Here is a 14,159-nt window from a genome sequence, read left to right as displayed (position 1 = left end):
TACCGTTACGGTAAGTTAACGTTAACCGTACGGGTACGGTAAGGTAAGTAGGTAAGGGTAACGTTACCGTACGCGTCGTCGTCCGTCCTTCTACTACTAGTAGTAGTATATATATATATATATATATATATATATATATACACACCACTAGGTAAGATGCTAGTGATCTTGCAGAACACCCCATTTCAACAGTGTGCGTTATAACCATAAAGATACTGGTGCAGGTTTATAGGAAAGCATACCTGACCAGGTAACACATGCCACTAATCAGGATTCAAATGTATATTGAAGCAAAAGGAGGCCCCTTAAAGAAATAACAGAAAAAAAAATACTGACCCAGGTTAGAGCAAAAAAAAGTGCCTGTAGAATTGCCATAGGAGGTAGATGATATCCACAAAAGAAAGACATAGGCAAATGTTGTAGGTAATAAGCAACAGAGGTATGGAAAGTAGTCCATATACTTGAATGGATGATCTCTTCCAGAGGATGGCGAAAAGGAGCTGCTAGAGACATTGTGATATGTCAAATCTGATGAGACAAGATACGATAAAGGTGACGCCCTTCCAAGGAGAGAGAAAAGTGACCCAACCTTATAAGCTGACAAACCCAACCCATAAGGGAGATGAAAGATAGGCCACATGACACAGAAGGTTTCCAGGAAATAAACATATGGTTACGAGAACCATGAAAGGAAGCCATATGAGCCACATAGCACTGCAAAGCTTGCACAGGACACAGGAGGCGATCTGGATCTGACCTGGAATAAATATGGGAAATGGAAGGCATGAAGGCAGAATCCCCCTCCTGAGCAGCTGAAGTCTTTGGAAGGAAGGAACAGTCTGGGTATAGCACAGTATATGGACTATAATAATGGTTAGGAAAACACCTATTGCAAAAAGATCAGACCAAAGATGACCACAAGCCGAAAGGAGAATGAATTTGGTCTTGAGGGAAAAGATGATACAGGAAACATAAAGCCAAAGGTTCAAAGGGAGATTGGGAAAGGGCAAAAAGGACAACACTGTGATCCCAATTAGGCACAGGAAAAGCACAGCAAAGATAAAGAACATGAAGGGACCAGAACAGGAGGGAAAGAATGGAAGAGGAGAAGACCTGACGGAATCTAGTAAAACAAAAAGTGTTTGAAAGGCTGCTCTACATCCAGAAACTGTCAAAACAGAAAGATCCTGATTGAACAGCCAAATGAAGAACAGAAGGATGGAAGAGATGGAAACCATGTGAGAGAGATCAATGAGGAAAAGTAGTTCAACATCTTTGGTAAACCAACAATGTGGAAGATCAGACTGAGAGGGAAAGTAGAGAAGCAACATGTGGTGGCAGACCCTGTCTTCTGGCAAAGGAACTCCAACTAAACTCATGTGTGAAGCCAGAAGGTGGGAATGGTGAGATAGAAGGCACCCAAATGAAATTGATGAAGGAGAGAAGAAGACATAGAGAGGGGAAGAGGTGATGACAATTGTAGAAGCCTCACAAGAGGGAACCAAGAATGAGCCAGCCCAAACAGAAGCAACAAGAGAACTCAACATGGAGTGGAGCCAATGAGGGAAAATACTTTGGGTAGGAGACATATAGGTGGGAAGGCATAAATGTGAAGGCCCCTCCATTCCTCTGGGACCAGAAATATGGCAGTTTAGTGTTCAGATGCATGGCAAATGCATCTATGTTCGGGATTCCCAGATCAGAGCATAACCACTGGAACACTTGAGGATCCAGGAACCACTCCATGGGAATAACTTTGTACAGATGCAACAAGATTCAAAGCACTGGGAATATGGAAAGCCAAGAGCTGAATCTGGTGCTCGTGGGCCCAGAATGGGAGCTCCAGAGTCTGAAAACAAAGGGACTTGGATTTAGTACCCTTGCTTAGTGATGTATGAGGTCACTGTGGAGCTGTCGGAATGTAAGAAAACCATTTTCCCCCTCAGAAGGTGGAGGAAATGGGACATAGCTTGATCAACAACCAAGAGCTCCAAAACACTGACATGAAGCCCTGGATTCAGGCAATGACCAATTCCCAGAAATTTCTTAGGAATTGAGATATACTCTCCAACCCACAAGAGAAGCATCAGTAAAAAGATGCAGATATGGAAGAGAAGGTGGAAGAGGAGCACCAGCCAAAGATGGGGAGATTGGAATATGACGATATGCATCAGCTACATCGAACTTGGTCATCCAAAGCCCTGGAGTGAAAACCCAATGAAGGGACAGAAACAATTCCATGGTGAAATGAGGAAGACCCAGAAACTGATTTAGACAGGAGAAGTCAATGATAGGTCTCCAATCCCCAGTTTTCTTGGGGACAATGAAAAGTCTAGAGTAAAAACCCAGCTGAATGAGAAATAACGGCTCAATCAATAGCCTCCTTGAGAAGGTCTCTTACAGCCTTGGATAGACAACCACTGGAGACAGGATCCATTAGAGAAGGGAAAGGAACTGGAGACAAGGAAAGAAGAGGTGGTGACAGGAAGTGAAGAGAGAAACTGTTCGACAAAACCCGCAGAACCCACAGATCGGTAGCGAAGGTCTCCTAAATGTTTATAAAACAGTAGTGTCTGGCTCCTACAGGATTAGAGGTATAGGTGACTACACAGTAGAGTCAGATGGGCACAAGAAAAATTAGAATAATGATGAGAACATTGAGATGCGAGTAAAGGACTAGACATGGAAGTAGGAGAATGGGAAATAGGAATAAGATCAAAAGCTGTGGAGGAGGAAGGTTGAGTTAAATGATTAGCAAGGGAAGATATGGAACTATGTAACCTGGCCACATCAACACGGGATTCCAAATAATTGGAACATCCCTCAAAAACTGTATCACACAAAAGCGGAACCATCTTTAAGCTCCTGAGGGAATATGGGAGGAGACAAACCCCCCACAAGCCATATATCTCTCCCCAACGAGTCCCAAGTAGCCAAGTAAGCAGGAAAAAAAGAGCTAATGAAGAGAGCCTCACCAAAGTTGACCACAGAAGATATACGAGGTCCTCCAAAAAATCGTTGAGAGAATGATGAAAGGCCTCTAACAAAACATGCATAGAGAAGAGGTAACATAAAATGTTAGTATATATAAGATGATTCCTTGAAAATTGTGCCTGTGAAAACAAAACAGAAGCCTCACGATTACAATCCCAGAGGGGTAACAATGATTCTGATTGTTGAGAATCCAAATAAGGATTGGAAGAACAATGAAATGCCAAAAGATGTTGGTCAGGAACTCGAGGGGGTGTGGGTATACTAGCACTTGAACTTAACTGTAATAAAAACCACTGAGCATGAACATCAATGTCAGGTGAAGGAGGAAATAACAAGTAATCCAAGTTAGGGATCTCACATAAAAGGGAAGGAGAAGCATCATAGCAAACAGGAAAAACATTAAAAATGTGACAAACCTGTGTAATTAATTGGAGGAAAGGAATAGAAAGACAAACATCTTCCAAAGGTCAGGATGTGGCTGCATGGCCAAGGAAGAAGCAGGAAAAAACCTGTCTTAATCATCCTTGTTCTGAACAATCTTATGAGCCAACAGAAGCACTGGCCATCATGGAGAAGAAGGCCCACGACATATGTAAGAAGCCAACTCCCGACAAACAAAGGCTTGCACCCCCACAGCAAACAACATTGATCCTGAGGCCTGGGTAAAAGGAGCTTATATGCCACCAATAACATCAGGAGCCATGGTGGTAATCGCAGTAAATCCCAAATTCATAATTCACAATAAATAGTGCAAAAAAAACAATGAAAGTCAGTAACACACCCAAATATACGAAATTGCAAAGCTAACTGGATTAAGAAAAAATAAATAGGAACAAATTCAGAGATATCACAAAAACAAAAAAAAACAAAAAAAAACTGAAAACTCAAAGCAAATGAGAAACATGTCCAACTTGTATTATGCCAATTGAAAAAGTGAAGATCATGTAAAGTGGCACACAGAGAGCCAGCTGCTCTAGGAGAGTGTGTCATGCTCCTATTGGTTGTCACGTGCTCTATGTATGCTAAATGAGCAGCTTAAACTTGTGCGGTATAAAAGCTAGCACATCAAGAAAGAAAACTTCTTTATAATGTGTTAGAGGGCAGTGGTAGATCAAGAAAGGCTATTGTGTAAGAGGAAGTATGTACTGTATCAAATCAAGATTACTGATATTATATATTGTCATCTATATTTTGCTTTACATAAGTTTTCCTTAACTGTTCTGGTGATATTTCACCTCAGTGGTTCCCAAACACTTTTAAGCTAAGGCTCCCTTGATGTGAACAAAAAGGTTTGAGGCCCCCCAACCTATAAAAATACCTTAAAATGTGATTCATCAATTTCAAAAAATAATTAGTAATGAACTTTAATGATATATATGAAGTAATTTTCCTATTAAATTTATACTTGTAATTTAATGTGGCCTTTTCACATCAATTTATATGTATTATAACTAGACATTAGCAATTTATTATATTTGGGTTATATTTGTAGACTGATAAGCAATTAAATACACATTAAATTTTATGTAAGGTTATCTTATTTGCATTTTAAAATAGGAAGCAAACCTTTAATTTAATTCATTCAACATAATTTTTTATTGGCTTATTGTTTATTTAGAATTAAAATAATTCAGCATTTTTGTTTTCGACCCATTTTTTGGCAGCCCCCCTTAGGGGGGCCACGACTCCCACTTTTGGGAACACTGTTCAACATGTCTATTGGAAATATTAATTGTCAAGAACCCCAGCCCAAGCTGTACTATGCATCATGACATTGTGTACCATAAACAATTCTTAATTATGTAAATTAAGTTTTATAATGAATAAAAATAACTACTGACAAAGTATTATTTTATATATAATTATTAGTAATTTTTGGGTAATTAACTGACTGAATATAAGTACACATATGAAATAGAAATAAATCATTAAAACTGTGTGAATTTTATTCTATCTTTAAAATTCCAGGCTTTATCAAAATAACTAAGTTATTCATTTTCATTTTAACATCTTTCAAATCTTTACAACACAATATGCTACTGAGATGGGAACTACTTTATCAATGCACTAAAATATGCAAGATCAAAATGACTTATTATAAAAATTTGTTAAGGGCCTTAAGGATGTAGTAAAATGATCCTCCACAATCTCTTTTAGGAAAAGCTGAGATAAAGCCTTGTCCAGAGTCCTTACACTCTAGTTACTGTTTAGGTAATTTTGAGTATTAAAACTGCCTTTATACCCCATGACAATTAATGGTAAATAAAAAGATCAATGTAGAAAAACAATATTTACACAAACTGTCATGCTAAATGCACCAGAATAAACATGTACATGATTTTCTAGAATTAATGATATTTTTTCACTACTTGTGCCCTAGAAGCATCACTAAGTCACATTAAATTCATTGACTTTTTCCAGTTTTTGCAAGCAAAATGAAATTTTATGATGCCTCCTGTGCAAGGAACATAAAATCTAAAAGCCACCTATTTTACCAGTTTCCATGACATGTTAGAATTATGCTAAGAGGAAGTCCCAAAATAAGTTCTATTAAGTCCTAATAGACATCATTTGGTTTAACTGTTGACCATACAACTCTTTCATTTACAGTGGATTTAACCATATTTTATTTTCAGATTTTATTATGCTGTAGCTGTAGTTGTTTGTTATTCATGTTCTATCATGTGTGTTATCTCAAAAAGAAAAACTTCTAACCCAATTAACAGTAAAAAAAACAGTAGTATAGCACATACAAAAGCACAGGAGGTTATGAGAATTATTACAAGTTTGATATAACATTCCAGGAAAAGTAGCACATAAAAGCTCTTGTAAAGACCAGTCAGAGGAACCTCGTCTTCCCAAACTCATCAATTAAATGAGATAAAGGGGCAAGAAGAATCTCTAATGACATTATGATTAATATTTATTCACAATAATAAATGATAGTTTCCATTTTTTTTTAGAACAGAAAGAACATAACTAATGTAAACATGATTATCTTATTAAAAGAAAAGGTTTTTTAATTTACTAGTATTATACCTTAAAACCCCGATGATTACATGTAAGCAGTTCTGGAAGAAGAAAGCTACAGAAAAGGACTACACCAAAGAATGAATGATGAACTAAGAATAAAAATGACAAAATCTGCTACCTATCATTTATAGCCATGCTAAAACCATGCTTTAACATGTCTACCCCCCTCCCGTCCTGCCTTTGGTTAGTTTTTAAACTAATAAATAAATTTAATAAATTTAGAACAATACCAAATTTTAAGATCAGAGCAGTCTCAAGCTATTACACATAGAAGTTATCATGTATCCACTGTATTACCCCAAATTAATTCAATATCTTCCTACAAAATCACCAGTGTCTACATTTCAAAAGTACAACCTAGGCATTTTTAAAGTAATCAAACATTTTGTTATCACTCATGTAAAATTTTTATCCTTAAGTGTAAAAAAAAGAATTGAAAAATGAGAAATCTATATTTTCATGTGTTTAATAGAAAAAATTAACATACTTTCTGTCTTAGGGAATAAAAATACATTATTGCATTTTATATCATAATAGCCTACCTTAACTAGCCAGTATGGAATATCCTTGATAGCAAGCAGTGTATCCAGCACTCTTAAGCCCATGTGCCCTTCAGAACATTGAAGCAGTGATACAAGACAATGCTTGAAAGCTAAAACAGCCATTCTGCAAGCAATGGCAGACTGATCCTTAATGACCTGAAGCAGTTTATCCACTATCTCTGCTAATCCCAGGGTTGATGCTAGGACAAAAATGAACAACAATCTTTATAACAACACTGTGACTCAAAGTCCAGTATCCAGCTGAAAAACAACAGTAATCAGATATTCAACCCCATAATTACAGTTTATTTGAAAACACATTAAAATAATAAATGCATAAATTAATTTTATCTGGTGATAAAAGTAATCAAGATAATGTTTTCAATGTCCAAAACACAGATCCCACCTCAACATTCCAAGAAATTCTCAAACACCCAGCCACATATACATTACAGTGTAAAGCAGCTTTTGTAACATTTCCATAATATCAGAAATGCTCAATTTTATATTTCTCTTATTAGGCCTTAAGAACTTTTCTTTTTTCTGATATTTTTATGCTAAGATGTAAAGTTATTAATAATTTCTGGTTATCTGTAAAATAAGTCACAAAAGCCAAAAATGAAAGGAATCTTTATACAATATTTTCTGTTTCACTACAGAATTTATATTACTACTCTAAATTATCTTAAAAAATACCCAAGCAAAATTCACACTTAATAAAAAACTTATAACAGAAGTACTTACTTTGGCCAACTTCACAATTAGAACTGGACCACTTATCCCACCATACACCTGAACTAGATAAAGCACTTTTCAAGAAGAGGCCAATGAGAAGTGCTGTGTGTCCCCTCAAATGTGGATCACTATGATTTGTGAAATACAACACTTCCCAGATCTTTTGTTGAGATTCTGATAATCATGCAAGAAAAAAAGTTAATAAGATCTGTTTATCTAATAAGTCAAAATTAATTATTTCCTGTAACTTGCACCTTTTTTTTTTTTAAATTATAATGTTATCAGATTTGTCTTTGGTGCTGCCTTTTCACTAACCCAAAACATATTGCATAAACAAAACAAAGTTACCCATTCAAGTGACACTCAGCAGTATAATTTAAAAAAGTTATTTTATATAAAAGAAGTGATAAATATGTAAAGTACAGCTGAATAACAAGAGCCTTATCTCAAATGTTAAGAAATATATAAGAATCTTTTTTTTATAAACACAAAATTTTTATCATACAAGAAAGAAAGCAGAAAGTACTACCAGTTTATTCTACACATTTGGATGCATTCATTTTCATTTAACTTTTTCGTGCCTGGTTAATTACAATGATATTTTATGAGATGACATTATATACCCCTGAACCAGAAACAGTTCTTGCATTACTGTAAGCTACTAATATATGTAAGAAAATTTTAGCAAGAGTATATTTGCAGCATGAAATTATGGTCAAAGTATTGGACTCTTTACACTTAAATACATTATATGCTACAATATATCAATAATATAATACTGTACAGAATGATTAGAGCACATTAACTGATGCTCGCAATTTTATGCAATTACATGTATTTAGTAGGCAAAATGATGTTTCCAACTTACCACATGGTTTCATCAATTCTGAAGATTTGTAGATATCCAGATAAAAAGCAGAAGGATATAAAGAGAGTACACTCCCCAAACAGCTCATGGCTAATGCTTTAATGCTTACTCTTACATTCTGGTCTGGCAAGAGCTTGCCTTTTACACCTGTAAGCAGGAATGATGAGGCAAGCAATCGTGCACAGAAGATCAAGGGAAGATCCTCATCAGTAAAGGAACCAATGTTGGTCATCTGAAAGTACACCTTTCCTTAAGCACAGTATTTTTTGAAACATTTACCTCTTTCACACTTCATTTTTTATGCTATTACAATTAACGTATGTGATAAAGTATTCAAGTTACAGAGACAAAATGTTAAGATTTTGTGAACTTTTGTGATATTTAACAAAAACTGAAGTTTAAGAATTTTCTTTAAGGTTTCTTTTGAAGTAATATTTAGATAATATAAAACTTTGAATTATAATGTACATGATAATGCTAATTTCATTGACACACATAAATTACTGAAATCCTAGGAACTTGAGTCTGAGGTTTCAAAATTAGAAAATAAATAAGTACTTAAGCATATATAGCAATGGAAATAAATATGGAAACTACACACAAAAACCAGTAAAACACATGCCAATCACCAGCCATACAGTAAAATTGCTGACATTATAATACAAAAGTTATGTAGATATGGCATTTTGTGGCTGTTTGTCAACCAACCAATCAGAAAATGGTATAACAGTTTAATGATTTACAAAAGGATTTAGATCATTTTGTGAGTTGAGCAAATAAATGGCAGATGGGCTTTGTTTATAATAAATGCAAGATAATGCATGTGGGTTATCATAATTTGAATTATAAGTATAAATTGGATGGGAATAACCTTAACAGTGTTATGAAGGAAAGGGATCTTGGTATAATAGTCAATCAGTCTCTAAAGCCATTCAAGAAGTGTGCTGATGCTAGTGGTAGGGCTAATATGATTTTAGGTTGTATCTACAGAAATATTGAATGCAAGTCTAAAGAGGTTTTAATTTCATTGTACAGGTCACTGGTTAGACCACATTTGGAATATTTGTTCAGTCTTGGGCTCCTTACCTTAGGAAAGACATTGAATTGTCAGAAAGGGTTCAGAGAAGGGTTACTAGGATGGTGCCTAGAATAGAAGGGTTGTCATACGAGGAGAGGCTGAAATCCCTCAAATTGTTTTCTCTTGAAAAATGAATAGTTAGAGGGATCTGATTGAGGTGTTTAAGATTGTAAAGGGAATTGATAGTGTTGATGCATCATCTTTTTTCATATTTAACAGCGAGAATAGTAGGACTAGGGGACACAAATATAAATTTAGGCAAAGTAGGAGTCATCTTCAGCTAAGACAGTTTCATTTTTCTAACAGGGTGGTTGGCCTTTGGAATGGGTTGCTTTTGGATGTTGTAGAGGTAGTAAATTTAGGTGAGTTTAAGAAAAAGCTTGATAAGTATATGAATGATAAGGGCTGGCTTTAAGATTTTTTAAAAAATATTTTAATTTAGTTTAGAGGTTCCATGTTGTCCTATTATGTTATACAATATAGGCATCAGTACCCCTTATCCACTATGTGTACTGAAGCAAGCATGGCTCTAGGAAGGAAATACATTATGACAAGTATGTAGCAGCTACCATTTTGCAGGGTGACTGATTTAAGTCAAACTGTGTGTATAAGAGGGTGTTGTATGCTAGATGTTCAGAAAATTGGTACAGTCAAGGAAAAAATCTCAAGATGCACTTGTGATCTTAAGCTATGCTACCTGCGAGACAGGGGATGCTCCAGTAGAGATCTGGCCAATAACCAGGTGCTTCAATTACAGGTATCTTATTATCCTCAGTACATCAAGAAATAATGTGGTTCAATGCAGCCTCAGTTAACATGTAACTGCATAAAAACCTTTGTTCTGGAAAAGCAACCAAAAGAAAAGGCTAAGTTGGGTAATGAAAATGCAACAGCAGGATGAGCAGGCATAACAGTGTGTGTTATTTACTAAATATCCAAGTTTGAATTATTCATCAATAGTATAAAACAGCATATTCAAAAAGGCATTACCAAAGTACAAATACAACAAAGAAACAATGGAGTGAATCTATACAGCTTTGTGGTAGCATCTCCTCTAGACAGATTATTCTAAACTATGACATTCCAATAGGAACACATCTAATTGGCTAGGGGTTTATGTTTCGTTAAGATAATTATTCCAAGCATGGACCAACATGGTACTTACCAGGTGAAACATTAGAACACCTGACTTGAGAGAATTTGAACCTACATGGTTAAAGAGAAAATCGAGGCAACAAAACAAGTGGAACTGTGTAAGATTTAATTGGTTTAGATTGGAGAAAAATTTGGTGTAGATGGGCCATAAGTATTTTACTATGCACATTTTTAATCACCATAACAGATATTGCATAAAGAAATGACCCCTCCCCTGCCATGTCTCAGCTGTAACCCTGTAAGCTTAAATGGTAAACATTTGGTTTCAATATCTATGGTGGGCAAAACATAGATAGCCCATTGTGTAGCTTTGAGCTTAGCAACAACCAAATATAAAGCAATGTTAGTATACTGAAAAAATTTACATGAGTAGTATACTTCAATAAAAGAACAGTTTAACATTTAATTTCGTACTACCATTAGAAACATTTCTAAATGTCCATAGGAGTACTCACAGAGAATTTTTCAACAATGTTACTGTTTCTTTTTTTTCCACATTTATTTTAGTTAATTTTTTTATAATTTTTACTGACTGTCAGTGGACCATTTGGCTGTCCTTTGCCAGCTGGATTTAACCTGTGGGTCATCAATTGAAAAGCCCTGTGCTAGAGGGTAATTTAAAAAACATTCTATTCATTTTCATCAATACATGCTATGACAGTATGTTAACCTGATGCCCTGTTCAAAGACAGCAAAAGGCTTGCACACAAAATACTAATGCATGCAATTACATATTTGTTTGCTGTCATTATGGTTCAGTCTGTGGACTCAATTAAGCTTCTATGCTAATACAAAATGAATATTTCTCCTGCAATATAGTATGTTTCATCAATGTTTCCATATTTACTTCTATTACCATACATACTTTAGGTTTAAGATATTTGAAACATATGTAAAGTATAGGAAATACATCAAACTGTTCTTGACAGCACTCCTAAAATAAGATCTTCACAAAAGGTAGGATGATGGCATTTGTAATTGTCAGTATGATGGTGACATTTGTAGAGCACTTTAAACCACTAATAAAACAGTTCTAAAATAACCTATTCACAAAGGATAAGACAATGGCATCTGTAATTATATAATTAAAGCATAAAAGATTATGAATTCAAATAGATTTTAATATTAGTGCAAAAACTTTAAAACAAAAATTTGCAATGTTATAAAGATAATTAAACACTAAGGTATTTTATCTTATTTCACATGTTAAATTCAAGTAATGTGTTCTATTATTAAACTGCATTTTATGTTAAAGTAACAATTTTGTAAACTTGTTTTGTTACTGAAATTAATTGAGATTATGAAAAGTATATGAGAATGTGACTGATTTCAGCTGCATTCTCTCTCATAAATAACCAAGACAAACTAAGCATACACATTAACCATGTAATTCCTAAAACAAAGACCATTAACACTATATATATACCAATCTCAGAATCTTCTTTTTTTCTGTGTTTTCAGAGAAAATATAAATTTACAAGCCACAGTATAGTCTCTGTATAGCAATGAAAAAAAATTAATACACAGATAAGGCATAATATATTCTCACAAACTATTTTCCTTAGCACAATACTTATGGAAACATTTAACAAATGTAGTGTTGTAACACTTACAAATATACAGGAATGATACTAAAATATTTTCAATGATAATCATATTTGATTGTTTAATACACATTTAATTCTTTCATTCTATTCTCTTTGAGAGTCTAACCTATATTATTTATATCGCCAAGAAACCCATCACTTAACGACAGAGATATAATGTCATTAGCCCATGTGTTGTAGTTCCTTCAGAAGAAATTTATTTGGTATTACGTTTGCATGTGGATGAATATAAAGCAAGATTAATACACTATAAACTTTCCAAAAAAATCTAAAAGTTGAAACCAAAGGTTTCAATCATTAATATAATATGCATGCAATCAGCTTAAACATTTTAAATTATTAAGCTTGATCTTAATTTTTGATGTGTTTCCATTACTTTCAAAAATATATCTTATATAACTAGGATACAAGTACATCAGCCCAGCAAAAAAAATGAATGGTTAATACATATAACTTTTTGTAATTTGTTGTAAAATTTTGTGTGTGAAACTAGTTTCATAGTAAAACAGCATGAAAATTATCTAATACAAACAGGTAATATCTGTTGAATGTATATCATGCAATGTTGACTTTAATTATTAAGATGACAGAAAATTAATACAATTTATATTTTTTAATGACTAGCCTAACATCGACAAAAAATTATTAAAATCACTGCATGGGGGAAAGAATTATAACATTTTAATCAAAAGACTTTCATAAGGACCTACAAAACTGTGGATGAAAAGATAAAAGTTTACACGCTACTGCAGTAAGTATTTTGAGCATTTTAACAGATTAACTAATATTACTCACTTTTACATAACATATTACTTGTAAATTTCAACACAAGTAATGAATAAAGAGTATCAACTGTGTTGCATTATTTGGTCCTCTCCTCCAGAAAGGAAAAAAACAATGCACTAGGATCATTAATGACTAAGACAATTTTGATAAACTCTTTTAGTGTTAACTGAATTTTGTTATTTTTTTGTGAATGAAAGCTGCTTAAACATTGAGTAACTCACATTAACTAAAGATCCCTCTCTGGGCATAGTATTCTTTCTTCAAAATAACAAACACTTTTAAATTTTTTTTCAATAAGCTTACACAATGTTTCTCAACTACTGGAAACTAATTTCATGCAGAATGACGAGTAGGCTATTCAAAGACATTGTCCTACATTCTAATTGATATTATTCTAAGCCAAACATAAAGTACATTTCCTAGTATGGGAATTTCACATATTGTTCTCTATTCTAGTGTAGAAAATTTTTATTATAATTAAAAGTAGAATAAAAAATTCAGTACTTATTCTTCCAACATCTTAATTTTGCACAAATTTAATTTTTGATACATTCAAATCTTCACTGATAAGCTGTCTTCTAGGGCAGTTATAAGATCAAATGAATGCACAACTGTTTTGTAAAGAAATATTTTATAGAGTAATTAAAACAAAATAATAACATTCATAAAAATAAATAACAAGTTTACTCTCCATTAACAATTTGGAATTGGTGTATTAGCAGACTTTCAATTGCTATGCTTCAAGACTTAAATGCTTTGGTTTTGATTTTACATTTAGTTAAGAAATACACATGGTGATATACAAAAAACTGCATTTCATAAAGAGTGTATTGTTGTAATGGTGTTAAAGGTCACACAAGTATTGTTGTTAAACCTAGTTATCAATATCTAATGGTGGATTAAAAATGTGAACATAAAATAGTAAAAATAAATAGTCCTAATAATAATATCTATACATATGAATCTACCAATATGCATATCTACACACACAAATAAGTAAAAATTGGAATATTTAATTCTTGTAACTTTATGAAAGTCAGAAAAATATTCATTGTTATCATATATCTAAAATAATAAACATAGTTTACAATGATAAAATTTAACTAGTGTGATTGAAATATAACAGATTAAAAGTTAAATATGGACTAGAAACTAGACTTTACAGAATATGGAAAGAAATGTTAGATGTTTTGTGAACTGTAACTGTTAAATAAGAATATAATGTTCAGTTTAATAATGTGCTAATTTATGCTATTAATCTAAACTTACATATTCTACTTATTTCAATTTTATTTTTTAACTGTCTTTTATGATGTAGCTATGCCTACTTTTCTTAAGCACATGTTTATAACCAATCAAAA

The 14,159-nt window shown here is 33.4% G+C and overlaps 1 protein-coding gene across 1 annotated transcript in view; it reads right to left on the bottom strand.

The window, feature by feature from the left end:
• The window catches only part of LOC106458536 (huntingtin-like), a 269,635-nt gene that overhangs the window by 198,737 nt on the left and 56,739 nt on the right, over positions 1-14,159 (bottom strand). Inside the window, exons 12-14 of the mRNA XM_022384781.1 lie at positions 8,173-8,404; positions 7,314-7,478; positions 6,570-6,769 (exon numbers count right to left, since the gene is read on the bottom strand). Coding sequence (XP_022240489.1) covers positions 6,570-6,769; positions 7,314-7,478; positions 8,173-8,404 — 597 coding nt within the window. The remainder of the gene's footprint in view (positions 1-6,569; positions 6,770-7,313; positions 7,479-8,172; positions 8,405-14,159) is intronic.

Source organism: Limulus polyphemus, unplaced genomic scaffold (assembly GCF_000517525.1).
Source record: "Limulus polyphemus unplaced genomic scaffold, Limulus_polyphemus-2.1.2 Scaffold482, whole genome shotgun sequence".
Lineage (NCBI taxonomy): Eukaryota > Metazoa > Arthropoda > Merostomata > Xiphosura > Limulidae > Limulus > Limulus polyphemus.
The sequence above is the reverse complement of the archived record's forward strand: the minus strand, read 5'-3'. Positions and strand labels throughout refer to the sequence as shown.